At 51.0% G+C, this 25,681-nt stretch overlaps 3 protein-coding genes across 4 annotated transcripts in view; 2 read left to right on the top strand and 1 right to left on the bottom strand.

Moving 5' to 3' along the window:
• The first annotated feature begins 620 nt into the window (after nucleotides 1-620).
• Nucleotides 621-7,896, top strand: KLHDC9 (kelch domain containing 9). The gene is made up of 5 exons (XM_075607918.1): nucleotides 621-729; nucleotides 1,575-2,098; nucleotides 3,353-3,515; nucleotides 3,688-3,886; nucleotides 5,744-7,896. The coding sequence occupies exons 2-5, from the start codon at nucleotides 1,590-1,592 to the stop codon at nucleotides 5,941-5,943; spliced, it is 1,071 nt and encodes a 356-aa protein (XP_075464033.1). The 5' UTR covers nucleotides 621-729; nucleotides 1,575-1,589; the 3' UTR covers nucleotides 5,944-7,896.
• Nucleotides 7,897-11,272: 3,376 nt separating this feature from the next.
• Nucleotides 11,273-17,095, bottom strand: PFDN2 (prefoldin subunit 2). Its single transcript, XM_075607947.1, has 4 exons — nucleotides 16,962-17,095; nucleotides 14,347-14,435; nucleotides 13,385-13,508; nucleotides 11,273-11,841 (listed from the first exon to the last, which is right to left on the bottom strand). Exons 1-4 carry the CDS (start codon nucleotides 17,070-17,072, stop codon nucleotides 11,662-11,664), a joined length of 504 nt encoding a protein of 167 aa, XP_075464062.1. The 5' UTR covers nucleotides 17,073-17,095; the 3' UTR covers nucleotides 11,273-11,661.
• The window catches only part of NIT1 (nitrilase 1), a 33,472-nt gene continuing 24,854 nt past the window's right edge, over nucleotides 17,064-25,681 (top strand). Inside the window, exon 1 of one of the 2 annotated variants that reach the window (XM_075607945.1) lies at nucleotides 17,064-17,179. In XM_075607945.1, coding sequence (XP_075464060.1) covers nucleotides 17,124-17,179 — 56 coding nt within the window. In that variant the 5' untranslated portion in view covers nucleotides 17,064-17,123. The remainder of the gene's footprint in view (nucleotides 17,180-25,681) is intronic. The other variant, XM_075607946.1, reaches the window with a different exon arrangement.

The raw sequence follows: 25,681 nt of genomic DNA, 5'->3' as shown, positions 1-25,681 counted from the left end.
GAAGCAGCGGGAGTCGGGGGGAAGTGGCGAGAGTCGGAGGGGGGAAACGGGGAGAAGCAGCTGGAGTCGGGGGGAAGTGGCGAGAGTCAGAGGGAGGAAACGGGGAGAAGCAGCGGGAGTCGGGAAAAAGCAGCGGGTATCGGGGAGAAGCGGCGGGAGGGAGGAAACGGGGAGAAGCGACGAGAGACGGGAGAAGCAGCGAGAGTCGGGGAGAAGCAGCTGGATGGAGTCGGAGGGAAGCAGTGAGAGTTGGAGAGAAGCGGCGAGTCGGGGAGAAGCGGCGACAGTCAGAGAGAAGCAGCGAGAGTCGGGGAGAAGAAAGAGTTGGGGGAAAGCGGGGGGAAGAAGTGTTGGGGGAAAGTGGTGAGAGTTGCTGAGAAGAAGCGAGAGTCGGGGAGAAGAAAGAGTTGGGGGGAAGAAGTGTTGGGGGAAAGTGGTGAGAGTTGCTGAGAAGAAGCGAGAGTCGGGGAGAAACAATGAGAGAAGCAGTGAGTTGGGGAGAAGCGGCGAGAGTTGCGGAGAGAGTCGGGGAGAAGCGGCGGGAGTCGGGGGAAGCGGTTGACATGTCAGTGTGAACGTGTGACACATGGAGATTTTACAGCACTGAGTGTCGCTTTCTGGCAGGCCGTGCAGTTGGCTGCGGTGAAGGTGGTTGCTACGGCCGCCTGGGGGTTGCCGGGCGCCTCATGTTGCCGTGGTAACAAACATTCCTTTGCAATCCCTTATCAGGTAAGTGCGGCGCTGAGTGTACATTAGTGCGGATTTACGCTGCACGTGGGGGAGAGGGACGCCCAGGGAGGCTGTCCCCTGCTGCCCGGGAGCAGGGAAATATATCTCTATATATACACCTGTGAGAGGCCAGGCTGTGATCCCTGTGCATTGTACTGATATGAAAGCACCTCTCCCCCCTCGGACCTCTCCCCCCTCCCTCCAGACCACCCTCCTTCAGACTCCCCCCCCCTCTCATTCGTACCCCCCCTCACTCCGGACCACCCTCCCTCCGGACCCCCCCTCGCCCCAGACCACCCTCCTTCAGACTGCCCCTCCCCCCCCCTTGTCCCACCCTCCCCCCCCCTCGTCCCACCCCCCCCTCCCTCCGGACCACCCCCCCCTCCCTCCGGACCACCCCCCCCTCCCTCCGGACCACCCCCCCTCTGGAGAGATCTTTGAATTCAAGACTCACATTCTTTCAGATAAAAACAGGCATTTTCCCAAACTGTGGCAATTGGATGCTGTGGGATGTGATGGATATCCAACCTCTCTCTGTGACAGGCAATCTTGGGTGTCAGATCTCCCTCTGTGCTTTGATATCCCTCAGGGTAGTAGATTGGTAACCATGTATGGATAGTGGAATGAGAAACCAAACATAGTGCAACCAAATACTGTAACACTAAAATCAATTTAATCTAATAAAACATAAAGATGTATGCTTACATCAATGACAATTTAAAAAGGCACATATTTAATTATTTAAGAAGTAGCTGTGCCTTCATTAGTATCTTGAAGAGGAGGATTATGCCAGAGAGCCATTGTAGCGTGTGACATATAACGTTGCCCAATGCTTTTCTTTGCAGTGCAGTGGGTATAACATGGCATCCACTCGCTGTGCTTGGGCATGGAACCCAGTGGCTCAGGATGAACTCTTTGCCCGCGCGTTCCACACGTGCATAGCAGTGAGGGGGAGTCTTTTTCTCTTTGGTGGGGTTAAATCTGGGGAGCCCAAGGACGCCCCTTTGGGTGATGTGGTGACCTTTGACCCCGAGCAGAAGACGGCAGAGAGGGTGACGCAGAACAACGCCTTTAGACGGAGCCACCATGACACCGTCCTGCTCGGGGACAGGTGGCTGTGCATGGTAGGGGGCTGGGACGGCAGCAGAAGGATCTCTTCGATCTTCAGCTACGACACGGAGAGGCGCGATTGGGACCTGTGGGCGGAAGGCCCCACCAATAACCCTCCCGTGGGACTCAGCAGCCATACCTGCACCAAGATATCCGAATATGAGCTACGGGTCGTCGGCCGAGAGGGAGGACTGCGGACCCAGAGGCGCTACGCCAGCGTGTACACCCTGAGGGTCAATGCCAGCTCCAAGACTTATTGGCAAGTACTCTAGTATAATGAAATGTTCATACTATGATGAAGCTGACAGACCCTGTTATTTCCCATAACGGTGCCTCACGCCCAATCCTTTTCCACATATCCTACACTTATTGGCTTAGACTGAACCGGTCTCTCCCTCAAATGTTCCTTTCTCCCATTATTCATGCAGCTTTTGAGAGCGCGTTTGCTTGTAACTTAATTGGGTCACTTCAAAATATCTCGGGTGGGATAATAGGACGTCTTAAAGGATACCTAGAAAGCGGAGGGATTTGGCTTCTGTTCAAAATCCCTATTATCACGAGAGACAGATTGCGTGAGCCCTGTAAATGGCTACGTTGTAGATTAAGGTGACCCTGCTACGCGTGCAGTAAGGCCGCGGATATAGTCGGCGCGCGACGCTTGTTGGCCATGCGATCTGTGGCCTGTGATCCATAGCGACAGGGAGGCTGTATGGCCTGCCTCATAGAGGTATGGCCTTTTGTTTGCGCCGCGCGGAGTATGGACGCGGCCTAATGCTGCTTCCCTGGGCGGGGGAAGAGATTAGCTCCATGCAACGTAATTGGCTAACATCTTCTCCAGGGAAGATTCTTCGCAGCTGATTGAGAAAGGGTTAAAGAGTAAGGCTTGATATATGACACAGCTAGTCCGTGGGGTTTTTGTAGGGAAAACGGTGTCGGAAACCTAAACAAAATGAATTGATCATTTATAGCTGAAATCCAAAAATGGCTTGTTAAGGAATGTGGTAGAAAAGGTTCTGAGGTCCGTGTCTCGTCCTTATCCTACAGGGACAGGAACTCTGTTCCTTTACTTACCCCACAGAAATAACTCTGTCGCTAGTGCTAGAAATCACTGAGGCCTTGTGGCATTATGAATAAATCCCCTTCCCTTAATCTCCTTATTCCCCCCCCCCCCCCCCTCATGTGCTCCTTATTATATATTGATCATTACAGGCGGTCCTCGCTTTTCCGACGGAATGCGTCCCGCTAACCGCCGTCGGGTAACGGACCGTCGGATTGCGGATCCCATGTTAATCAGCGGAAGTAACCGTCGGATAAGCGGGTCCGGCGTCAGATAATGCGTCCGGTGGACTGCATCTGGCTATATTACCTTTTTACCCTAAACCCCTCAAAATGAATAGAAATGAATAGTAATGAGTGAGGCTGCCCCCATCAGGTGAGAGTCTGCAGGTGCATGGGAGTGAGACCGGGCTCGGTGTCTGCTCTCTTTTCATTCTCAGAGTCCTTTCCCCACCAGGTACAGGGAGGAGGAATCTCGCACCGCCTCTCGCTCCGGTCACTCGGCCGTGCTGCTGCATGCCAAGGACGGGAAGAAAGCCGGCTACTCCCTCTGTGTCTTTGGAGGTCGGGACTCATCTGCCGTTGATTTTGCCGGCCAGTGGAACAAGGATAAAATCCACGTAGGTCGCAACAATGCACTCAGATTAAATGGCAATGATGCCCGCAAAATATTGCTTTGTCCTTAGCACTGCTGACAAACACCGTGTTACGACACAATGTAAAAGCGGCATCATGTCCGACTGCCGAGTACTGACTGCTTTTCTACGTTTTCTCTCCCCGTGCCTGGCCCAGGTGAGCACCGTCCACGCTCCAGGGCTCACAGACAAGCTCTCCCATCTCGTGGGTACAGAGGGTGTCACCCGCGCAGCTCCTAAAAGCCTGAGGCACCACTCGTGCTCCGCGGTCGGCCCTTTCGTGGTCGTGTTTGGTGGAGAGACACTAACCAAGAGCAGAGACGCCGTCTGCAATGACCTCTACGTCTATGACACACGTGAGTTGTCCGGCTGTGGGACGTCCTTCTCCGTGTACGGACGTTCCAATTATCGAGTCCTCCTTTTGCTGCCAGCTGTATAAGCAACTCGTTACTTTACTAAGTAACATCAATAAAGTGTTGGAACAAGGGTGGTCAACTCCAAGCCTCAAAGGCCACCAACAGGTCAGGTTTTCAGGATATCCCTCCTTCAGCAAAGGTGGCTCAGTCAAAGACTGCAGCACCTGTGCTGAAGCAGGGATATCCTGAAAACCTGACCTGTTGGTGGCCATGGAGGCTTGGAGTTGGATTGTATGGCTTTAGTTATTATGGCGCCAAAAGTGTACTCAGCGCTTCACAAAGAGTACAGTACAGGGAATTATAATTATACAATAAGCGCAGCAAAACCAGACACTAGGAAAGGAAATCCCTGACTGAAGAGCTTACAATCTAAGAGGTATGATGGGAGAGTTACAGAGACAGCAGGTGAGGGGTGCGCAAACTGGGGGGGGGGGAGGGTGCGGCAGTTGCAGAGGCCCCGCGCTCTTCCCCACGGCATTTAAATTAATAGCCGGGGGATCGCGTGAGGCCCCTGCAACACTTCACTTACCGGGATTCAGCTGGCTGTCGCCATGGGAATACGGCGTCACATGATGCCACGTGACGTCACACTAGTCACACTAGTCACACTAGTCAAATGACGCCGCAGGTCACGCAAAGTCCCACAGCGCCATTTGACGCGGACACCAGATGGGGGAGGGAGCGGGAGAAGGAAGTCAGAGGGGCGCAGCAGAAAAAGTTTGCACTCCCCTGCTGTAGATGGCAGTGCTTGGGCACAATGGGTGGTAGGAGCGACAGTGGGACAATAGACATGAGTGCAGGCTGTTAGGTTGCTTGATTTGTGGGGCGCGTTTTAAGGTTGGTCAGGATTAAATCAGAAGGTTAACACCATTTGCATGGGAGGAGATGGCAGGGAGGCGTGGGTTGACCATCCCTGTGTTAGTCTCATCTGTGGCATGGATGCTAGATACCTTGAATCAGTCCTGCTATTACTGTACCTTCTCTCACCCTCTCTGTAATTCAGTTCCTCCTAGAAAGTATCTGTTGAGAAGTATTAAACCAGTTGTACTGGCCTTCAATTTATATTTAGCCCAAGAACACAAAGTAGCTCAGACATGACCACCTTCTGCACCTCTGCAGGTGTGACTCGCTGCTGCCTCTTCTTTATATCGCCTCTTACAGCCCCTTTTCCTGCGGAGCATTTTGCTCTACACCAGGCCTGCACAACACACGGCCCGCGGGCCGCATGCACTCACTGTGCGGCCCGCGGCGGCTTTCCGCTCTCCCCTTCCCTCCCAAGTCTGCTCTACCCCTCCGCCTCCCTCCCGAGTCCTCTCTCCCACGAGCCCGCTCTGCGGTTCCCCAATGAGCCCGCTCTCCCCCTACCCGCCTATCTGAACAAGCTCCTCACCCCTACCACATGCAGCACTTATCTGAGATCTGACTCCAAAAGCCTGTTCATGGTCCCAAGGTTCAATAAAGTTTCCGTCCGCTTCTTCTACTCTTACCGTGCACCCCAAAACTGGAACAGTCTACCGGAGACTCTGACAGTCACCACCAGACTACGTTCTGTCAAAACTAAAGCTGTCTCACATTTTAATCTTGTCTGTAACTGTTGCATACGCCTATAATATATATATTATCTCTTACTGTGCATGCAGTGTCTTGTATATAATGTATATCCTTGTACATTTAATGTAACCATGTATTATTTAACTGTGTCCAGGACATAATTGAAAACGAGAGGTAACTCTCAATGGATTACTTCCTGGTAAAACATTTTTTTGAGTATCCTTTACTTTTCTCATTCCTTTGAAGGATCCTCCCCGCCGTGTTGGTTTCACTTTCCCAGCTCGGACCGTCGGCATAAGAGAGTTGGCCACCGGACTTGCCTCCTTAATGACCGCCTGTATCTGGTGGGGGGGTTTGGTGCAGATGGTAAGACACCCTGCTCAGAGATCTGCATCCTGGACTTTCCCCAATCAGACTGTGATCCGGAAAGGAGTGAGACGCTATAAACTAGTTGGTCCGAATGCTATTTTCTGGAACCACAAGATATTTCCGCTCACTCTAACTTGTAGCTTGCAAGCCAAATCCAGCCGGAAAAGGGCTTTGGACTGACTCTTGGACTTTGTACTGTTCAATTTTAAGCTCAAGTACTGTAAATAGATATAGTCCAGCTGTAATAAAGGCCTGAAATGTTGAAGCAATCATTTTTACGTTTTAAATGCATCTAAAGTAAGCTTACAGCAGCCCATGAATTCAAAGTGGCCCATGTCCTAAGTGGCAAGCAGCGTGGAGTTTAACAGGGAGTTCAACAGGAGTTAAAACAAGTGGACTACACAACACCTACTGGCCCTCAATCCTGGATTTGAACTACGTTGGAAATGTGGACATTTTCTATCCCAGACCACACATCTCAGCACTTAACTATTGCTGTCATGCCGCTGCTACTATTTATATTTGCTCTGACCTCTCTTTTCAAAATACGCACTTCTTTCTACCAGCCCCATGTCTCCAACTCTATTTATATATCTTCATCCCTCCTTCCTTCACCACTTCTCAGTTCACATGAACTCCTTTCTTACCTGCGCCCTCTGACACTACACAGCTATACACCCTGCACTAAAACACACCCCTAAAAATCCTCACACATTCTCTTTCTTTCCATGCGTCTCCTCCTTGCTTCTGGGGATATCTCTCCCAATCCTGGTCCCTGCCTTATTTCTACTTGCCCTCGCCTGCAAAATGCAACTTCTACTCCTTCTGGTGTTAACCCCTCCAACCTCATACCCATCCCCTGCCACCCTCCCTCCTCTCTCCCTTTCTCCTGTGCCCTTTGGAATGCTCGCTCCCTTTCTAACAAGTTCCTCTCTGTGCATGACTCCTTTCTCTCTCACTCTCTGCTTCTCTTTGCTATAACGGAGACCTGGCTCACTCAGTGAGCAGACTCTGCTCTGGAAGCTGCCCTCTCCTATGGTGGCCTTTCTTTCTCCCACACTCGCCCTGATGGCAGGGGTGGAGGCGTAGGGCTACTCCTCACCTCTCTCTGCCGTTACCGAACCCTTCCTATTCCTCCTTCTCTTGCTTTTCCCTCCTTTGAGGCTCACACTGTCCAGATCTTCTCTCCCTATCCACGTTGCGGTCATCTATCGCCCACCTACCTCTTCTCATCCCCCTTCTGCCTTTCTCTCTCACTTTGAATCCTGGCTCTCTTTCTTTCTCTCCTCAGACTCCCCTGTTCTTCTCCTTGGGGACTTCAATATTGATGAAACCTCTCTTCCTTGGGCTTCCCGCTTTCTCTCTCTAACCTCTTCTTTTGGCCCTCAACAGTGGACTGCAGCCAGCACCCACAAACATGGCCACTACTTAGACCTGGTTTTCACAAAAAAAAATTCTCTTTCCGATTTCTCAATTTCCCCCTTTCCTCTCTCTGACCATCACCTCATCTCCTCTCTCTCGTTTCTCCCCTTCTCCATCTCGCCCTCGTTTTTGCAGAAACCTGCGCTCTATGAACCTACCAGCCTTTGATTCCACTTTACGCTCCTCCCTCTCCTCTCTCAGCTCTGCTACAGACCCTGACAACCTGGTCAGGAACTACAACTCTGCCTTATCCTCCTCTCTTGATCTACATGCCCCGCTTTCTCTCTGCCACCCTCGCCCTTCTAACCCCAGACCCTGGCTAAATTCCCACACGCGCATGCTACGCTCCTCCCCTCGTTCCTCTGGAGGAAATCCCACACTCTCGCAGACTTCCTTCACTACAAATGTATGCTATCCTGTTTCAACTCTGCCCTCTCTCAGGCAAATCTACCTTTCTTCACTAATCAACACACACAAATCTAAACCACGCTGACTCTTTTCTGTCTTTGACTCTACTCAAACCACCCCCAGCTGCCTCTTCTTCCTCCATTTCACCTCAGGACTTTGCTGACTAATTCAAGGAAAAGGTGGAATCCATTCGTTAGAACATCTCCTCTGTTTCCTCCTCCCATCCTACACTGCTTCCTAATTCTCCTCCTGTCTTCCTTGACTCTTTTTCCACACTCACAGAAGAGGATGTGTCACTGCTGATCTGCTCTTCTACCTCTACCACTTGCCCTCTTGACCCCATTCCCTCCCATCTCCTAAAACATCTTGTTCCTACTATAACCCCTACACTCACACAGATATTTAACATCTCCCTCTACTCTGGTACCTTTCCCACCTCCTTCAAGCATTCAACAGTCATACCATTACTCAAAAACAGCAAGCTTGACCCTACCTGTCTTTCCAACTATCGACCTGTCTCCCTCCTGCCTTTTGCTTCTAAACTACTTGAACGTCTTGTATTCTCTCGCTTGCTCCACTTTCTCAACACCCATTCTCTCCTAGACCCTTTACAATCTGGCTTCCGCACTGCTCCCTTGACAAAAACAGCCCTCACTAAAATAACTAATGACCTCCATGCTGCCAAAGACAGAGGTCATTACACTCCGCTCATATTACTCGACCTCTCTGCAGCATTTGACACCGTGGACCACCCTCTTCTCCTCCACATTCTCCATACTCTTGGTATTCGTAACAAAGCTCTATCCTGCATCTCATCTTACCTCTCCCATCGTACTTTCAGCGTCTTTTCTGCTAACGCCTCCTCCTCTATCGATCTCTCTGTGGGGGTACCCCAGGGCTCTGTCCTGGGACCTCTTCTCTTTTCCCTGTACACACTTTCTCTAGGTGACCTAATCACATCTTTTGGGTTTAAATGTCACCTCTATGCTGACGACACACAAATTTACTTTTCAACACCTGACCTTACACCTGCTGTACAGACAAACTTTCTGAATGTCTCTCTGCGATATCATCCTGGATGGCCCTCCGCTGACTTAAACTTAACATGGCAAAAACAGAGCTCCTCATACTTCCTCCCAAACCTGGCCTTACTACCTCCTTCCACATTACTGTTAGAAGTACCAATACTCACCCAGTAGCCCAAGCAAGCTGCCTAGGGGTGACACTTGAGTCCTCTCTCACATTCTCCTGTCACATTCAAAAAGTCTCTAAAACTTGTCACTTTTTCCTCCACAATATTACAAAGATACGCCCTATCTTCTGTTGCTCGACTGCTAAGGCCACGCGTATAGTGACGGATGACGTCACCCGCGAAAGTTATAATTTAACTTCCGGCGACAGGATGATTGATTGGTTCGGAGACTGTCACATGTGGCGACAGTCTCTGAAAAATCAAATTTTACCCGCTACCAATTTTTTTTCCGCGCCGTCGCGCTTACTATAAGCACTGGCAACGGAGTCAATTGTTTTGTTTGAGTGAAGTCGCGGGCACTATACGCGCAGACTAAAACTCTGACTCAGGACCTCATTCTCTCCCGTCTCGATTACTGTAACCTCCTGCTGCCCGGCCTTCCTGCCTTCCTGCCTTCCCTACACTCTTATCCTAAACGCTGCTGCCAGAATCACTCTACTCTTCTAAATCTGTCTCAGCGTCTCTCCTGCTGAAATCACTCTCCTGGCTTCCTATCAAATCCCGCATCTCGCACTCAATTCTCCTCAATTTTAAAGCTTTACACTCTTCTGCCGCTCCTTACATCTCAGCCGTAATTTCTCGCTATGCACCATCCAGACTCCTGAGTTCTTCTCAAGGATGTCTTCTCTCTACCCCCTTTGTATCTAAAGCCCTCTCCCGCCTTAAACCTTTCTCACTGACTGCCCCACACCTCTGGAATGCCCTTCCCCTCAATACCCGACTAGCACCCTCTCTATCCACCTTTAAGGCCCACTTGATAAAGAAGCATGAGTAGCACCGTAGATATTACTAGACACATGATACATAAAGACAAAGAGAAAAAGGGGAACAAAAGACAAATCCACCATCTTAGCTTAGCTCACACTCCGTACATGATCATATGATATTAATATATCATGATAATCGAATGGCAGATCTCAAAATCAAAAGGGAGAAATGTGGCAAGGGTCAATACATAAAATAAATATATGCACTACTTACACGGCCATGTGTAAGCACCGGTACATAGAAAGTTTTCTTTAGTGTAGTCTTCCTTTCTGGTCTGCAGGGCTGTGTTTGTGGCCTATCAGTGAAGCTTGATATTCAGATACCGTGGTGTCGGGTACACCTCACTCCCACGTGATTCCCCCAAGATGAGATAGGATATATGGAGCGTATTTTAGATAAAAATATAAACATTAATATAAGACACTCATACACATTCACATATAAGAAAGTCCATGTCAGCGACGGTAGAAACCGGGTACACTCCCGCAATCTTGCTTCCCTGCTACTGCGTCCGGTAACACAGAGCTGCGCAAAGATCCCCTATTTCTCTCTTTGTCCACATGTACCTAGGATCTTGAATAGATCCTAGTGGGGTCTGAGCAATAGGATTTCACGTTCCAGTATGCACCCCCCACACGAGGGGCCACAAGTTTTCATCTATCACGGTAATATTGTTTGTTATTTTTCACACAGCCCCCCACCCCCCCTTTTTTTTTTGGTCTCCCTGGTCAGAGTTAGCGCCCGAGTTTTTATTTCTGCACATGATACATAAAGCTTGGCCCCCTGCAGAAGCACTTAACAAAATGCCCTCCTATTGTCTCTGTACGTTCCTCCTACATACCAATTAGATTGTAAGCTCCTCGGAGCAGGGACTCCTCTTCCTAAATGTTACATTTATGTCTGAAGCACTTATTCCCATGACCTGCTATCTGTATTTGTCATTTATATGATTGTCACGTGTATTACTACTGTTAAGCGCTATGTACATTAATGGCGCTATATAAATAAAGACATACAATACAATAGCTTACTACGCTCGGATCTGATGTGGCAGTACTTTTTTCTTTTGAAACCACGCTGAAGAGAACAGGACTAATCCATTCCATACTGACCGTCATCACCAAGAGTATACAGGCATACCCCGCTGTAAGGACACTCGCGAGTAAGTACATGTCGCCCAATAGGCAAACGGCAGTTCACGCATGCGCCTGTCAGCACGTCCTGAACAGCAATACCGGCTCCCTACCTGTACCGAAGCTGTGCGCAAGCGGGGAGGCTATAGAGCCTGTTACAAATGCGTTATTTACATCAGTTATGTACGTTACGTATATGACGATTGCCGTAAAGTACATGCATCGATAAGTGGAAAAAAGGTCGTGCTTCACTTTAAGTACATTTTCACTTTACATACATGCTCCAGTCCCATTGCGTATGTTAATGCGGGGTATGCCTGTAATGACCACATAAAGTCATTATTGCCAAGGCTTGTTGGTCTTTGGAATGTGAAGTTACGAGACACACACACAACAATGTGGCTTAATTCAGACTTCCTTGGACACAGGAAAAAAAACTTTTATTTAACAAAAAAAAAAATATTACAAGGGCAAACTTTCCCAAATACATACAGTTAATCCCTTAACCCCTAGTGATGCGAGTGGCCCAGGCTTGTACATGATCTGTAATGAGGTGTATTGTTTTGTGTTGGAAAGGGTCATGCCAAATGAGGCACTGCATGAAGCTGGTTAACATCAGACACTGACAAAAGGTAACCAATCTTCTGCAGTGTGCAATCAATCTAAAGTCCACACGGACAACCATAAAGAACCCTCGTCTTAAAGGCCAAAAGGAAATCAGTGCCGGGTTATACCCTTCCAGCAGTGACGTGGCCAGAGACGATCCCAGGCATGTAAATAATGGGGTAATAGATTCGGGTGTGGGAGGGGTATCAGGACACCAGGACCCCTGCAGAGCTCAGCTTGGCGCCGGACCCTTCCCCATTGTCCTTGGCGGCCTGCTTCTGTTCATCCTCTCCCATCAGGCGGATGTTGTGCTTCTCCCGGAACTCGTTCAGCTCCCTCCCCTTTGTTTGCAGCTGCGTGTTCAGGGACTCGATGATTTTGTTAATCTGCAACGAGCAGAGAAGGGTTAAACGTGTAGCTGTTCTCCCCGCCTGTTTATTTGGCGATTTACAAAGGGAAAAATCGGCCACTTAAGAGTGGAGCAGGACGTGGCACCTTCAAAAACCAATAGAAATAAGTGGAATTGACTAAACGTAGAGCGGCCCCGGGGAGGGAAAACCACACTCGTAATGTATTCATGAAGACATCTAACCTGTAACTAAGGGGGGCTCAACTCGTCCTAAAGATCCCCCAACAGGTCAGGTTAAGGATAACCTAGCTTCAGCACAGGTGGCCCAATCAGTGGCTCAGTCAAAGATTGAGCCACCTGTCCTGAAGCAGGGATATCCTGAAAACCTGACCTTTGGGGGGGAGGGGGGGGGGGGGTAATGGAGTTGAGAACCAATGCTTTAACCGAATACAACTTTTGACTCCACAAATGTAATCAAGCTTAGAGTCTGCGGCCAACACGTTATCAGGTTTCTGGCAAAGTTTGCCCGATCCACAAAATGGTGACTCAATGAATGTATGATTAATACAAATCATTGGCTTTCTGAAGGACATATTCATATGAAGTGGTGTTGGTCCGCAGACCATAAGCTAGTTTAAGTTTGTAGAGACAAAAGCTGTATTCAGCTACACAGTTTAGACATCCAAATTAGGCCGCACTTATAGTAGCAGCAAAACAAATTCATGAAGTCCGTCGCGGGTGGCGATAGTGGGCGCGATAGTACTGCGCAGCGACCAAAATCGCGGTTGTCAAGGGATTCTGATTTACAGCGACGGCCGCACCACGTGACCGACAGCCAGCCAATCACCGCCCCTCTGCCTTCCCCCTCGCTGACGTCACCGCCCCTTGCCGCCAGCGAAATCGCACTACTAGAGTGCAACCTTCGTTATAGCGATGGCGACATGTGACATTAGCGGCCGCGAGCACCTCGCCGCTACTATAAGCGCGGCCTTAGGCAATTTAAAGTCCAGCAAGAAGATGCTTATATCCAGGAGAGCCCCTATGAGCCCCACAGACGGGCCTATGGAAATAAAGAAACGTGGGACAAAATGACTTTTGCAAGTTTTCGTATTACCATGTGGCACGTATAAATATCCACAGTAAAATAAAAATAACTTCCAAATATATTCATGAGGCTAACGAGGGTTACTGATATGTTTCTGGTTCACAGTTTACACCGATTGCCAATAATGAGCTGTAATCATCAGAACTCATTGCCCGGTTTTGCACCACTTTGCGGATTTAAGAAACAAGTTGCACATACAGACTTAACCCTTGCTGGCGGGGTAGCGGCACCAAGGCCAGTCCGGCACAATGCGGTCACGTGACAGCTGGGGCCATTTCGCAAGAAACAGAAGAGGAATTGCCCTCCTCCTCACTGGACAGATCCACGTGGCAAAAAAAACACCTCTGTTAGGCATGACAGTCACTGTCATGGAGTCTCCCGAGTGCCAGTCCCCATGATGTAGTGACTACGCCCTGGGGAACCCAAAGGGTAAAAGCTGAAGTCCGTTGTTGGAACGTAATGACGCGGGTGTTACCTGCTCCTTGTTATTCTCTAGCGCAGGCAGCACTTCCTTTACAGTGCGTTCCACCAGCACACCCCCAACCATGCGGTAACACTTCCTGGTTTGATCCACTTCCTTGAGGGTATCAATAACTAAACTGGAGGCAGAGAAGGGACAACGTGACATATCGGTGAAGACTCACCACACACTAACCTTCGTTGATATTGCTATGTTTAGTACCATCACTGCCGCTACTATAAACTCCACTGGACTTGGGGCATCTCAGCGCCAGCAGGTCCAGCTGTGAAAGTGGAGTGGTGCTGGGTGGTAAAGATTACTTCTACCCAGAGGTTGCGCTTTCTTTCTATGGAGTAAAAACACTCCTCTAAGTGTTGGAGTATTTTTTTATTCCAAGGTGTTTGGATGGATATATTACACACATGCACAGGGCAGATTGCGTACTTACAGCCCCCCACAGAGGTAGACCTGTCAGTCACCCCTCTGCTCTCTGAGATCATGCCCCAAACATGCATGGTTGAGCGTGATCTCAGAGAGCAGAGTGGTGACTGACAGGTCTTCCTCAGTGGAGGGCTGCAAGGCACAGTCTGCTCTCCACACACAAGTAATTTAAATGTACAGGAGTTCCAATTACTATAGTGCCACTACATGCATTGATGCCACCTCTGCTTCTATTCTTTATTTGTACTTCTAAACCTGCGAGTTCAGTATTTAGAAAGGAACGAGGGGACAGTTTTAGTGGGATCTTTATTTTAGATAATTAAGTAAACCTTTTCTAAATAAGATATAGACAATACAACTACCAGGGATTTCATTTCTAGCAGCAAGTACCATTATTTATTGCCTCACATTCTCCCTTAAGACATTGAACACTTATGTCTGACACACAAGACAGTTCCTTTGTGCAGCTCACAGTTCTAATCACCCCTCTAGTATGTAATAAAGCTGAGGTTACTGCTGAGGCGTCTTCAACTCACGTGTGCTCATTCATCTCCATCTCTAGCTCGGCTGCCTTAGAGGCCATCCCTCTCTGCTCCTGCCTCAGACGGTTGAAACCCGCCACCACCTGGAGAGGTAAAGAACACAAATAAAGCAGACATTCCACCTACTAACACTACAACAAATGCCAACAACCAGATTGAAGTGGTTTAAGATGCCATCAATGCTACAACCAACTTACCCAAAAGGAACAAAGGAGTCGACTATCGCTTCAAAGAATCTACTAGGGACCTACCCAAAGGACTTTAAGACCAACTGTTTTTCACTTTTTATCACAGTTCCTGGGGACTAATTCTACATTTGAATACAATGGCAGCTCAATTTGTCAGTGATCACCTGGGGACATTTAGTAGCCTTATAGGAGGGGGGACTAGTGTTTGTTATTTTTAGCACATTCTTAGACTCTAGTTAGTGTATTAGTCTGTAGGTACATGAGCTGCTAATCACTAAACTCAATTATTACATCCCCAAATCTTTTCCAAAAAACAAAAAGGATGTTAAGACCACTTGTACCTGCTCAAAGTCCCCCATAGAATACTATTGGCTCCATTATGTAAATACCGCAGGCTCCTGGATAGGCCAAATTCACCTCAACTTTCTGCCCAACAGATGTCAGTGGCTCTGACCGTATCCTCAGGGAAACCCAGACACGCCATTTAGTAATCCTATCTGTACTGGTCCAACAGCCCAAACAAGAGAGCTCCGGGGATTCAGAACCATAACAATTCATTTTAAATTGATAAACCTGAACGTAAATAGAGGGATTCCCCCGAAGTCTAAAAGGCATTTATTCCTTGGAAAGAGGGAGACTGGCTTCCAAATAAGGGAGTCTGCAAAACAAGAGGAAATCTAACTCCTTCTCCCCCGGACAAGCCTACAGATAGCACATTGCTGAGTGGTCTTATACCCCAACCGCTAAGGGCTTGTACATATTAGGAGCGCGTGACGTCACGCACGCCTGCAATACGGAGGTCCGTGGGGTCTGGAGATGTGACCAAGAGCAGCTCCAATTCAACGTTTTGAGGCGTGCCTGTACACGTCATGTGAGCGCTTCGCCCTCATTGGCTAAACCGCGCACGTGACCCGGCCGTCGCACGTTAACATCAAAACATTTTGTCTCGCCGCGCATCGTCCGCCTCGTTGCTCCCCATGCACGCGCGCTCTATGGCCATGCACATCGCCTTCCTGCGCTCGCACAGTCTCTCTTACTACGGACACGGACTAACTTTGTGTCACACTCCCATTCCTCTTAGATTGTACATTCCTAAAAACAGGGGCCTCATTACCTATTGTTTCCTTATGATTTATGTTGTATGTATTTTGTCTTGTTCTCCACAGATAGACACGGTACTGCTGTGTGTGCGTGTGTACAGGCAGGCCCCCACTCGTATGGCGGGGTTCGTTACCTGGCGCCGCCGCAAAGCGTAAATCGCCGAAAAGCAGAACCGGCGATTTTTGGCTTATGCGCATGCGCAGACTTGCAGTCCCCTTTCTGTTCATGCGCAGACATGGCGGCCCCCTTCTCGGTACCGCCGGAAAAACAAGCACCGAACGTAATGAACACAGGAATAATTGGGAAACGCTGTATGAGCAGGGCAAGAAAAAAAACGGGGCCCGTGTGTGTGTGTGTGTGTGTGTATATATATATATGTAAATACAACTGTATGCTCATCTGCATGTCTTAGGCAGGTCTGCAACCCCGCCTTTCACCATTATCACCCAGCACTTCCACTGCAGCAAGGGATTCTGGGAAATGACATGCAAATGAGCACACAGTGCCACCTTAACCCTGGCTGTGCTCAAAGCTGTGACCATGCAGCAAGCTTAAGCCTATAGGGAACCATGTTTAAAATGTTTTTTGAAGCAAAAAGTGGCACTGTGTGCTCATTTGCATGTCATTTCCCAGAATCCCTTGCTGCAGTGGAAGTGCTGTGTGATAATGGTGAAAGGCGGGGTTGCAGACCTGCCTAAGACATGCAGATGAGCATACAGTTGTATTTACATTTGCATATTTGCTTTGCTGTGGAGGGTTTTTGTCACTTTGTTTACTCACCATAACTTAATTCAGTATATATATATATATATATATAAATATATAAATGTAAATACAACTGTATGCTCATCTGCATGTCTTAGGCAGGTCTGCAACCCCGCCTTTCCCCATGATCACCCAGCACACAGCACTTCCACTGCAGCAAGGGATTCTGGGAAATGACATGCAAATGAGCACACAGTGCCACTTTTTGCTTCAAAAACCATTTTTAACATGGTTCCCTATAGGCTTAAGCTTGCTGCATGGTCACAGCTTTGAGCACAGCCAAGGTATATATATATATATTTTTTTTTTTTTTAATGGCACAGTACAATGTGGGAGACAGGACAATAACTGTATGAGGAAGGAGTACATAGCAATTAAGACAAACATGATGGCGGACCCTGCCCCGAGGAGCTTACACTCTAGAATATATATATATATATATATATATATATATATATGCACACACGTTACATACATGACATGTTCATGAAATAACAATACTTATATATATATATATATATTATACACACAATAAGATGGCCCGGTCCCCGGTACCTGCTCGGCGGAGAGCCCTTTCGCGGAGGTTGCCGCCATCTTGCCCGCCCCTGTCACACAGCCTGCACGCGCACTCAGGGCAACGGGAAGAGGGAGGGGGCGTGACATCATTTCCGGTGCACCGAGCTCTGGCCGAGGGACCCTGCGTCGCCATCTTTGTTTATGGCAGCAGCTGCGGGTGTGGGGCTGCGGGCCGTGCGCGTCATCAGCGGGCGCAGGTGGGTGACTGGGATACTGCCCGTGCTGCTCCTACACCAGGGGAGCGCAGGATAGAGTGCAAGCTCTGCTGGGCAGTGACATTGCAGCATGATAACATACAGCATGTAACATTGTGTGTATATATAGATTAATATAATATATCTATAAGATGACATAAATATGTATATAAGAAATATATATAATGACATATGTATATATATATATATATATATATATATATATATATATATATATATATACACGCACACATACATATTTTATATTTTTTTTATATACATATTTATGTCATCTTATAGATATATTATCTACATATTTACGTCACTATATATAAACACACAGACACACACACAAAAGACGAATACCTGATAGCCAAGTGATAATATAAATGTGCTAATGTTACTCGGTAAAATGTTAATTATAATATATATGTAGAATAAAATCAATTAAGTAAAATAAACAAAAAACTATATAGTGACTGGGATTTGATGCATATGTGAAGACAAACAAATGTATGTAATATCTTAATGTAAACAAAAAAAAGACAAAAAGTTTGTCAGCTCCGTGGAAACGTGAACCACAAAAATGTGAAGAAACCCGGTAAATATATCAGATAACAATCAAGTGAAATATGATTAATTTAGGAGGGTGATGTATATAGAATGAGTCCCAGATGAGATATTTCAAATATCAATTAGGTCAAGTTCAGGGTGGATGCTACGGCCGCGAGCGTCCGTGCGTGCCTCCGCCGCATGCTCCTGCAGCTCAGCAATCTGTGCTTTAGCTGCAGGAGTTGGGTCGCGGCGTTTGGGGGCGTGGCAAAGTGTCACAGAGTGGCGCGATTGTAGCCCGAAATATCATTTTGGGTTGTAGTGGCAAAAAGTAGCAGCGTCAACACTGTACTTTGCCGCCGGTGGAGTTTTCAGTTTGAAAACTCCCACCGAACAACCCGAAATTGTGACGGACGTGCGCCGCATACAAGTGAACTCGGCCTTAGAGTGTCTGGCAGCTTTCAGCGGGGAACCAAATCCGGAAGAATTACTACAAAAACGAAAAGAGAGCGCACGCTGCATGACGATGAAAATGTCTAAAACATTGAATAAATGGCCATTTAAAAAGATATTACCCAATACGCTCATAAATGTGGCTAAAGTAAAAACTGTTAATGCAGATTTGTCGCTGAATACCTCCGGTCCGGCAGTAGGTTCAGAGTCCAAAGGTGTCCCATGATTAAATGCCGAGAGGCAGACCTCTCGTACCAGTATCTGAATATACAGTGCTGCAGCGTTCAAAAAGAATCCCATAACATGATGAACAACTGGTATGTATTCCATCTACAAGTAGCAATAAGCAGGGATACTGCAAGTGACAGCCGTCTTAAATGCGTTCCTACAGGCCTTAGCAGGAAAAGGGGATGTATCCACAGGCCTTACCCGATGCGTTTCAGCGAGTGGGGCCCACAGATAATCACTTTGTCAGTACCCATTGAGTTCCCGCAGATGAAAATTTGTGCTTTTGCTATAAGTTCTCCTGAGTTTTTTTCTTTTCTCTCCTGTTGGTGTTCCTATCTGTTGAATTATTATATTTTTAATTACGATCAGTATAATGGACTATAAAAGGGACTGAGATAGGCAGCTGTCAATCCCCTGGTGAAGTCACGTGATAGTGACGAAACGCGTATGGTAAAACGTCACTGATGTCATCACGTTGCTGAGACGGAGTCCTTCGTGCTATCTACATGCACCGTTTCTGACGAATCCATCCGTTATTTTCATGCGGGAACGCAACGGCAACTGACAATGTGATTATCTGTGGGCCCCGCTCGCTGAAACGCATCGGATAAGGACTGTGGATATATTCCATTTCCCACTAAGGCAGTGATTCTCAACCGGGGCTCCGCGGAACCCTGGGGCTCCGTGGAGCAGTGCCAGGGGTTCCGCCTGGCCGTCCGCACTCGCTGCTACCCCTGGCTCTCCTCCCTCCTCTCTCCAAGGAGTGCGCGTGCAGTCCTCGCTGCCTCAAGCCTCCTGCTGCCTGAGGGATGGGATGGGAGAGGGAGATCTTGGCCTGTGAGCTACTTTGGGATGGGGAAAGGGTGATCCGTGGTGTCGGCTGTAACTTTGCATGTGAGCTAAGGCTGCGTCCATAGAGGGGGGGAGCAGTGCTGAACAGCGCTGAGGCATGAAATCGCACAGCTTCAGCAGGCGAGCCAGCGGGCGCGATCGGGAGGCGGGTCAGTGACGTCGCTGGGCTAATCGCCCGCGACGCACTGACGTCAATGTCACGGTGACGTTGACGCTGCTTCGCGCTGATTGGATGTTTTCAGCCGACAGCGCGCTGAAAAACAGCTTGGCTGTCGGCTGAAAAATCCAACTCAGCACGCCTGCGGACGCTCGCGTGAGCCCCCTCTAAAGACATCCTCAGTGAGGATGCAGGGGCTCAGCGCGGAGCGTTCGCACGGCTCAGCGCTGCTTGTCCTCCTATGGACGCAGCCTTAGGAAGAGGAGGAGAGGCTGCTGCTTCTGCTGTGTGTGTGTATAGGGAGAGAGGGGAGGAGGGAGAGGAGAGCGAAGGGGGAGAGGAGATAGAGGAGGAAAGGAGTGAAGGGGGGAGAGGAGAGAAGGAGGGAGAGGCCTCGTTCAGGGTGCAGGCTTCGGAGGGCGGGCGTGCTGACGTGGGACACAATGTATTCAAATTGAATACTGGTTGTCAGGGTAGCAGCTGCACTGTCTCCGAAGCCCGGAGTTGACGCTGGCTACAGTTTCAATAAACAAACCAATTCGTTTTTTGAAGCTGCAGCAGCGTCACTGGACCTCGGCAGCCAATGAAATCATTCTTGAGAATGATTTCAAGACTGCAACTTGGATCCCTAACCTGCCGTCTGTAGCCCCGCCCCCTCCCCGCCTCCTCAACTCCTGAAAAAGTCTGCTGGGAGGATGAACACACATCACCCAGCAGACTGCCGCCCGCCCTCGCGAACGCCCTCCCTCCAACTCCTGCCTCCGGCACCCTGAACGAGGCCAGAGAGATCGATCTGTGGGGGGTGATGTGAGATGCAGGGGGGAGGTGATGTGAGATGCAGGGGGGAGGTGATGTGAGATGCAGGGGGGGTGATGTTTAAACCAAAATCATTACAAAATATATACACATTGTTTATTCAAAAGTATGAGTTAATTATTATTTATTACCCCTACTGCTTTACACGTCTATTTTGTGATTTACCCCTGTCGAACATGTGTCATCCAGATAGGGGTTCCCCAAAATGTTACGAAATACTTAAAGGTTTCCTCCAAACAAAAAAGGTTGGGAATCACTGCACTAAGGTCTGCAGGAACGCATTTAAAACAGCTCCCAATTGCAGTATTGGGTAATATCGTTTTAAATTGACATTAATTACATTTTTTGGGCGTTTTCATCGTCATGGAGCGTGCACTTTCTTTTATTTATTTATTTATTTATATATATATATATATATATATATATATATATATATGAAACGAAAAAAATAGACAAGCACAGCTTGTATATGGAAAACTGTATTACAAATATATAAAAAGATAATATCGCTCACTCAGGTGAGAAAGCACTGGTGGGTACGGGTTCACTCGAGCCCAGCAGCCATAGAGAAAGCCTTCAGCTGGTCCCAGCTGAAATCTATGCGGTGCTTCCTCCGGTATCAGCGTCCAGCACTGGGTCCCAGAAGTGACGTCACGCACTCTCGCGAGTGTTTGCCTCCGTCTTCACGTCTGGCGTCAGAGGTTCAAGCAGTGGAAGATACTGCTCTTTCTCCTTCCCCGTCTGTTTCAGTCTGGCGTCCGCCAAACCTGGGGAATGATGGTGTACTGTGTGGCTCTGATCTATCTCTAATGTGCCTCTCTCAATGGCCCTATGCGTTTCGCACACTGCTTCGTCGGGAGCGCTGGACATTGGACCTTTTCACCCAGGCCCTTGTAGATTGAGCACGCTGTATATGATTTTATTATTTCCAGACATTAGCTTAGTAGAGCATAGTTACTCTATGATATATATATATATATATATATATATATATATATATATATATATATATATATATATATGCAAATATAACTGTATGCTCATCTGCATGTCTCAGGCAGGTCTGCAACCCTGCCTTTCCCCATTATCACCCAGCATACAGCACTTCCACTACAGCAAGGGATTCTGGGAAATGACATGCAAATGAGCACACAGTGTCACTTTTTGCCTCAATAACCATTTTTAACATGGTTCCCTATAGGCTTAGGCTTAAGCTTGCTGCATGGTCACAGCTTATATATATATATATATATATATACATAAAGTGGTCGACAAATCACCAAAAAATGTACTCGCCGAACAAAAAAATCTACTCGCCACCTAGTACCACACGTGTGCGGCTGGGTGTCCAATAGGAGCTCGCCACGATGTTAAATCCACTCGCCCGGGGCGAGCAAATGTATAGGTTTGTCGAACACTGTATATATATATATATATATATATATATATATATATATATATATATATATATATACTAGCTGAGAGACCCGGCGTTGCCCGGGATGTAAATGCGTAATAGGTAGTATTATTTATAAATCGTGGAACAATAGGTGACTGTTTGTTGTAAAGGTTGGATAATAATATTGAAAAGAAAGATGGAAGAAAATGTAATACGATGTTGTATAAAAATGGTTTATTGTAACCACACCACAGTACAATGTATATTTTGGTGCCATAAGTGATGTAAAAATCTGAGTCGTGTGTCCTGCTAGGGTGTGAGGCGGCGGGTGGCGCGTGGGTTGTGAGTGCTGTGTGCGAGTGGGGGTCCTGCTAGGGTGTGAGGCGGCGGGTGGTGCGTGGGTTGTGAGTGCTGTCTGTGAGTGGGGGTCCTGCAAGGGTGTGAGGCGGCGGCGGCTGGCGCGTGGGTTGTGAGTGCTGTCTGTGAGTGGGGGGTCCTGCTAGGGTGTGAGGCGGTGGGTCAGTGATGTCGGTGCGTAGGGGCGGGAGGCAGCAGGTGTGTGTGGCGGCAGGTATGTGTCGAGTGTGGCGGGTGTCTGTTGAGTGCGTGCAGCGGCTGTGAGGCGGTGGGTGAAAGGCAGAGGCGGCCGGAGTAAGGGCGGGTGAAAGGCAGAGGCGGGGTGGGGAGGCGGTAAGGCGGGCATGAAGGCGAAGGGCGGCGGGAAGGGGAGGAGGGGGGCAAGGGGTGGAGGAGGGGGGCAAGGGGTGGAGGAGGGGGGCAAGGGGTGGAGGAGGGGGGAAGGGGTGGAGGAGAGGGAATGGTTAGAGGAGGGGGGGAAGGGTTAGAGGAGGGGGGGGAAGGGTTAGAGGAGGGGGGGGAAGGGTTAGAGGAGGGGGGGGAAGGGTTAGAGGAGGGGGGGGAAGGGTTACAGGAGGGGGGGGAAGGGTTACAGGAGGGGGGGAAGGGTTAGAGGAGGGGGGGGAAGGGTTAGAGGAGGGGGGGGAAGGGTTAGAGGAGGGGGTGGAAGTGTGGGAGGGGGTGGGAGGGGAAAGGGGTAAAAGAGGTGGAGGGGGGGGGAAGAGGAGCGGAGGGGGGGGTGGAAAGGGGAGCGGAGGGGGGGGTGGAAAGGGGAGCGGAGGGGGGGGTGGAAAGGGGAGCGGAGGGGGGGTGGAAAGGGGAGCGGAGGGGGGGGTGGAAAGGGGAGCGGAGGGGGGGTGAAGGGGAGCGGAGGGGGGGAAGGGGAGCGGGGGGGGAAGGGGAGCGGGGGGGGGAAGGGGAGCGGGGGGGGAAGGTGGTGGGAAGGGGGGAGGTGGTGGGAAGGAGGAGGGGGAAGGTGGTGGAAAGGGAGAGAAGGGGGGAGGTGGTGGGAAGGGGAAGGTGGTGGGAAGGGGGAGGAGGGGGGAGGTGGTGGGAAGGGGGGGAGGTGGTGGAAAGGGGGGGGAGGTGGTGGGAAGGGGGGGGAGGTGGGAAGGGGGAGGCGGAGGGAAGGCGGGGGGTGGGAGGCGGTGGGAAGGCGGGGGGTGGGAGGAGGTGGGAAGGCGGGGGGTGGGAGGCGGTGGGATGGCGGGGGGTGGGAGGCGGTGGGAAGGGGGGTGGGAGGCGATGGGGAGGTGGTGGGAAGGGGGGGGGAGGCGGTGGGAAGGGGGGGTGGGAGGCGGTGGGAAGGGGGGGAGGCGGTGGGAAGGGGGGGGGAGGCGGTGGGAAGGGGTGGGGGGAGGCGGTGGGAAGGGGGGGAAGGGGGGGGAGGCGGTGGGAAGGGGGGGGAGGCGGTGGGAAGGGGGGGAGGCGGTGGGAAGCGGTGTGAAGGGGGGGGGAGGCGGTGGGAAGGGGGGGGGAGGCGGTGGGAAGGGGGGGTGGAGGGGAGGTGAAGGTGGGGGGGTGGAGGGGAGGTGAAGGGGTGGAGGGGAGGTGAAGGGGGGGTGGAGGGGCGGTGGAGGGGCGGTGAAGGGGGGGGAGTGGAAGGGAGGTGAAGGGGGGGGTGGAAGGGAGGTGAAGGGGGGGGGTGGAGGGGAGGTGAAGGGGGGGTGGAGGGGAGGTGGTGAAGGGGGGGGTGGAGGGGAGGTGGTGAAGGGGGGGGTGGAGGGGAGGTGAAGGGGGGTGGAGGGGGGGAGGTAAATGGGGAGGTGAAGGGGGGTGGAAGGGAGAAGTGGAGTGAGGGGAGGTGAAAGGGGGTGAGGGGAGGTGATGGGAGGGGAGGTGATGGGGGGTGAGGTGTGGGTGAGGGGAGGTGAAGGCCGCTCACTCACCCGTCCGGCAGGTCCCACGTGGATCTGAGGCGGGAGGCAGCGTGTTGTGGCCGCTCTCCCGCTGTGTCCCGGGCGCTCGCTCGCTCCCCCGCTGACTGTAGCGGCGCCGGGGGGGGGGGTATCGGGGAGACACTGACACTGGAGGGGAGGGGGGGTGGAGGGGAGGTGAAGGGGGGGTGGAGGGGAGGTGAAGGCCGCTCACTCACCCATCCGGCAGGTCCCACGTGGATCTGAGGCGGGAGGCAGCGTGTTGTGGCCGCTCCCCCGCTGTGTCCCGGGCGCCACCATCTTGGGCACTCGGCGCCGCGAGGCAGCCTGCCTGGCCACTGGCTGTTCCCCCGCCGGGGAGGGGGGGGCATGTATATGTGTGGGGGGGGGAGAGGTGGGAGATATAGAGGGGGGGTCTCGCACGGCCGCTGACACTGGGTGGGGGGGGGGGCGCCGAAGGGCTAATAATAGTGTGTGTGTGTCCCGCTGACTGTAGCGGCGCCGGGGGAGGGGGGGGTCGGTGTGAAAGCGCGGGAGACACGGGGAGAGGAGGAGGTGCGCGCGGGTGCTGCTAACACTGTGAGCCCCGTGTGTGTGTGTGTGTCCGTGTGTGTGTCCCTGTGTGTGTGTGTCCCTGTGTGTGTGTGTGTCCCTGTGTGTGTGTGTGTGTCCCTGTGTGTCCTTTGGCCCGTCACTCCGCCTCAAGCCAATGAGAGGTGTGCGGGGGCGGGCCAAGGGACCAATGAGATTTCCCCTAGGGACACCGGACATCCAGGCAGGCAGCAGGCATGCATGCATGCAGGCAGGCAGGCAAACATACAGTGCTTTCACTAATATAGTATAAGATCTTATCTTATACTATATTAGTGAAAGCACTGTATGTTTGCCTGCCTGCCTGCCTGCATGCATGCATGCCTGCTGCCTGCCTGGATGTCCGGTGTCCCTAGGGGAAATCTCATTGGTCCCTTGGCCCGCCCCCGCACACCTCTCATTGGCTTGAGGCGGAGTGACGGGCCAAAGGACACACACACACACAGGGACACACACACACACACACACACAGGGACACACACACACACAGGGACACACACACACAGGGACACACACACGGACACACACACACACACGGGGCTCACAGTGTTAGCAGCACCCGCGCGCACCTCCTCCTCTCCCCGTGTCTCCCGCGCTTTCACACCGACCCCCCCCTCCCCCGGCGCCGCTACAGTCAGCGGGACACACACACACTATTATTAGCCCTTCGGCGCCCCCCCCCCCCCCACCCAGTGTCAGCGGCCGTGCGAGACCCCCCCTCTATATCTCCCACCTCTCCCCCCCCCACACATATACATGCTCCCCCCTCCCCGGCGGGGGAACAGCCAGTGGCCAGGCAGGCTGCCTCGCGGCGCCGAGTGCCCAAGATGGTGGCGCCCGGGACACAGCGGGGGAGCGGCCACAACACGCTGCCTCCCGCCTCAGATCCACGTGGGACCTGCCGGATGGGTGAGTGAGCGGCCTTCACCTCCCCTCCACCCCCCCTTCACCTCCCCTCCACCCCCCCTCCCCTCCAGTGTCAGTGTCTCCCCGATACCCCCCCCCCCCCCCGGCGCCGCTACAGTCAGCGGGGGAGCGAGCGAGCGCCCGGGACACAGCGGGAGAGCGGCCACAACACGCTGCCTCCCGCCTCAGATCCACGTGGGACCTGCCGGACGGGTGAGTGAGCGGCCTTCACCTCCCCTCACCCACACCTCACCCCCCATCACCTCCCCTCCCATCACCTCCCCTCACCCCCTTTCACCTCCCCTCACTCCACTTCT

Source organism: Ascaphus truei, chromosome 7 (genome assembly GCF_040206685.1).
Source record: "Ascaphus truei isolate aAscTru1 chromosome 7, aAscTru1.hap1, whole genome shotgun sequence".
In the NCBI taxonomy this organism is placed as follows: domain Eukaryota; kingdom Metazoa; phylum Chordata; class Amphibia; order Anura; family Ascaphidae; genus Ascaphus; species Ascaphus truei.
The sequence above is the reverse complement of the archived record's forward strand: the minus strand, read 5'-3'. Positions and strand labels throughout refer to the sequence as shown.

What these genes read in the sequence shown, in the direction of transcription:
- KLHDC9 (XM_075607918.1), top strand. Translation starts at nt 1,590, where the DNA reads ATGGCATCCACTCGCTGTGCTTGGGCATGGAACCCAGTGGCTCAGGAT. An exon ending in GCCAGCTCCAAGACTTATTG is followed by an intron (nt 2,099 to 3,352) that starts GCAAGTACTCTA and finishes TTTCCCCACCAG; the next exon opens with GTACAGGGAGGAGGAATCTC. An exon ending in CCTCTACGTCTATGACACAC is followed by an intron (nt 3,887 to 5,743) that starts GTGAGTTGTCCG and finishes ATTCCTTTGAAG; the next exon opens with GATCCTCCCCGCCGTGTTGG.
- PFDN2 (XM_075607947.1), bottom strand. Translation starts at nt 17,072, where the DNA reads ATGATGTCACGCCCCCTCCCTCTTCCCGTTGCCCTGAGTGCGCGTGCA. An exon ending in AAGGGCTCTCCGCCGAGCAG is followed by an intron (nt 14,436 to 16,961) that starts GTACCGGGGACC and finishes TTACCTCTCCAG; the next exon opens with GTGGTGGCGGGTTTCAACCG. An exon ending in ATGGAGATGAATGAGCACAC is followed by an intron (nt 13,509 to 14,346) that starts GTGAGTTGAAGA and finishes CTCTGCCTCCAG; the next exon opens with TTTAGTTATTGATACCCTCA.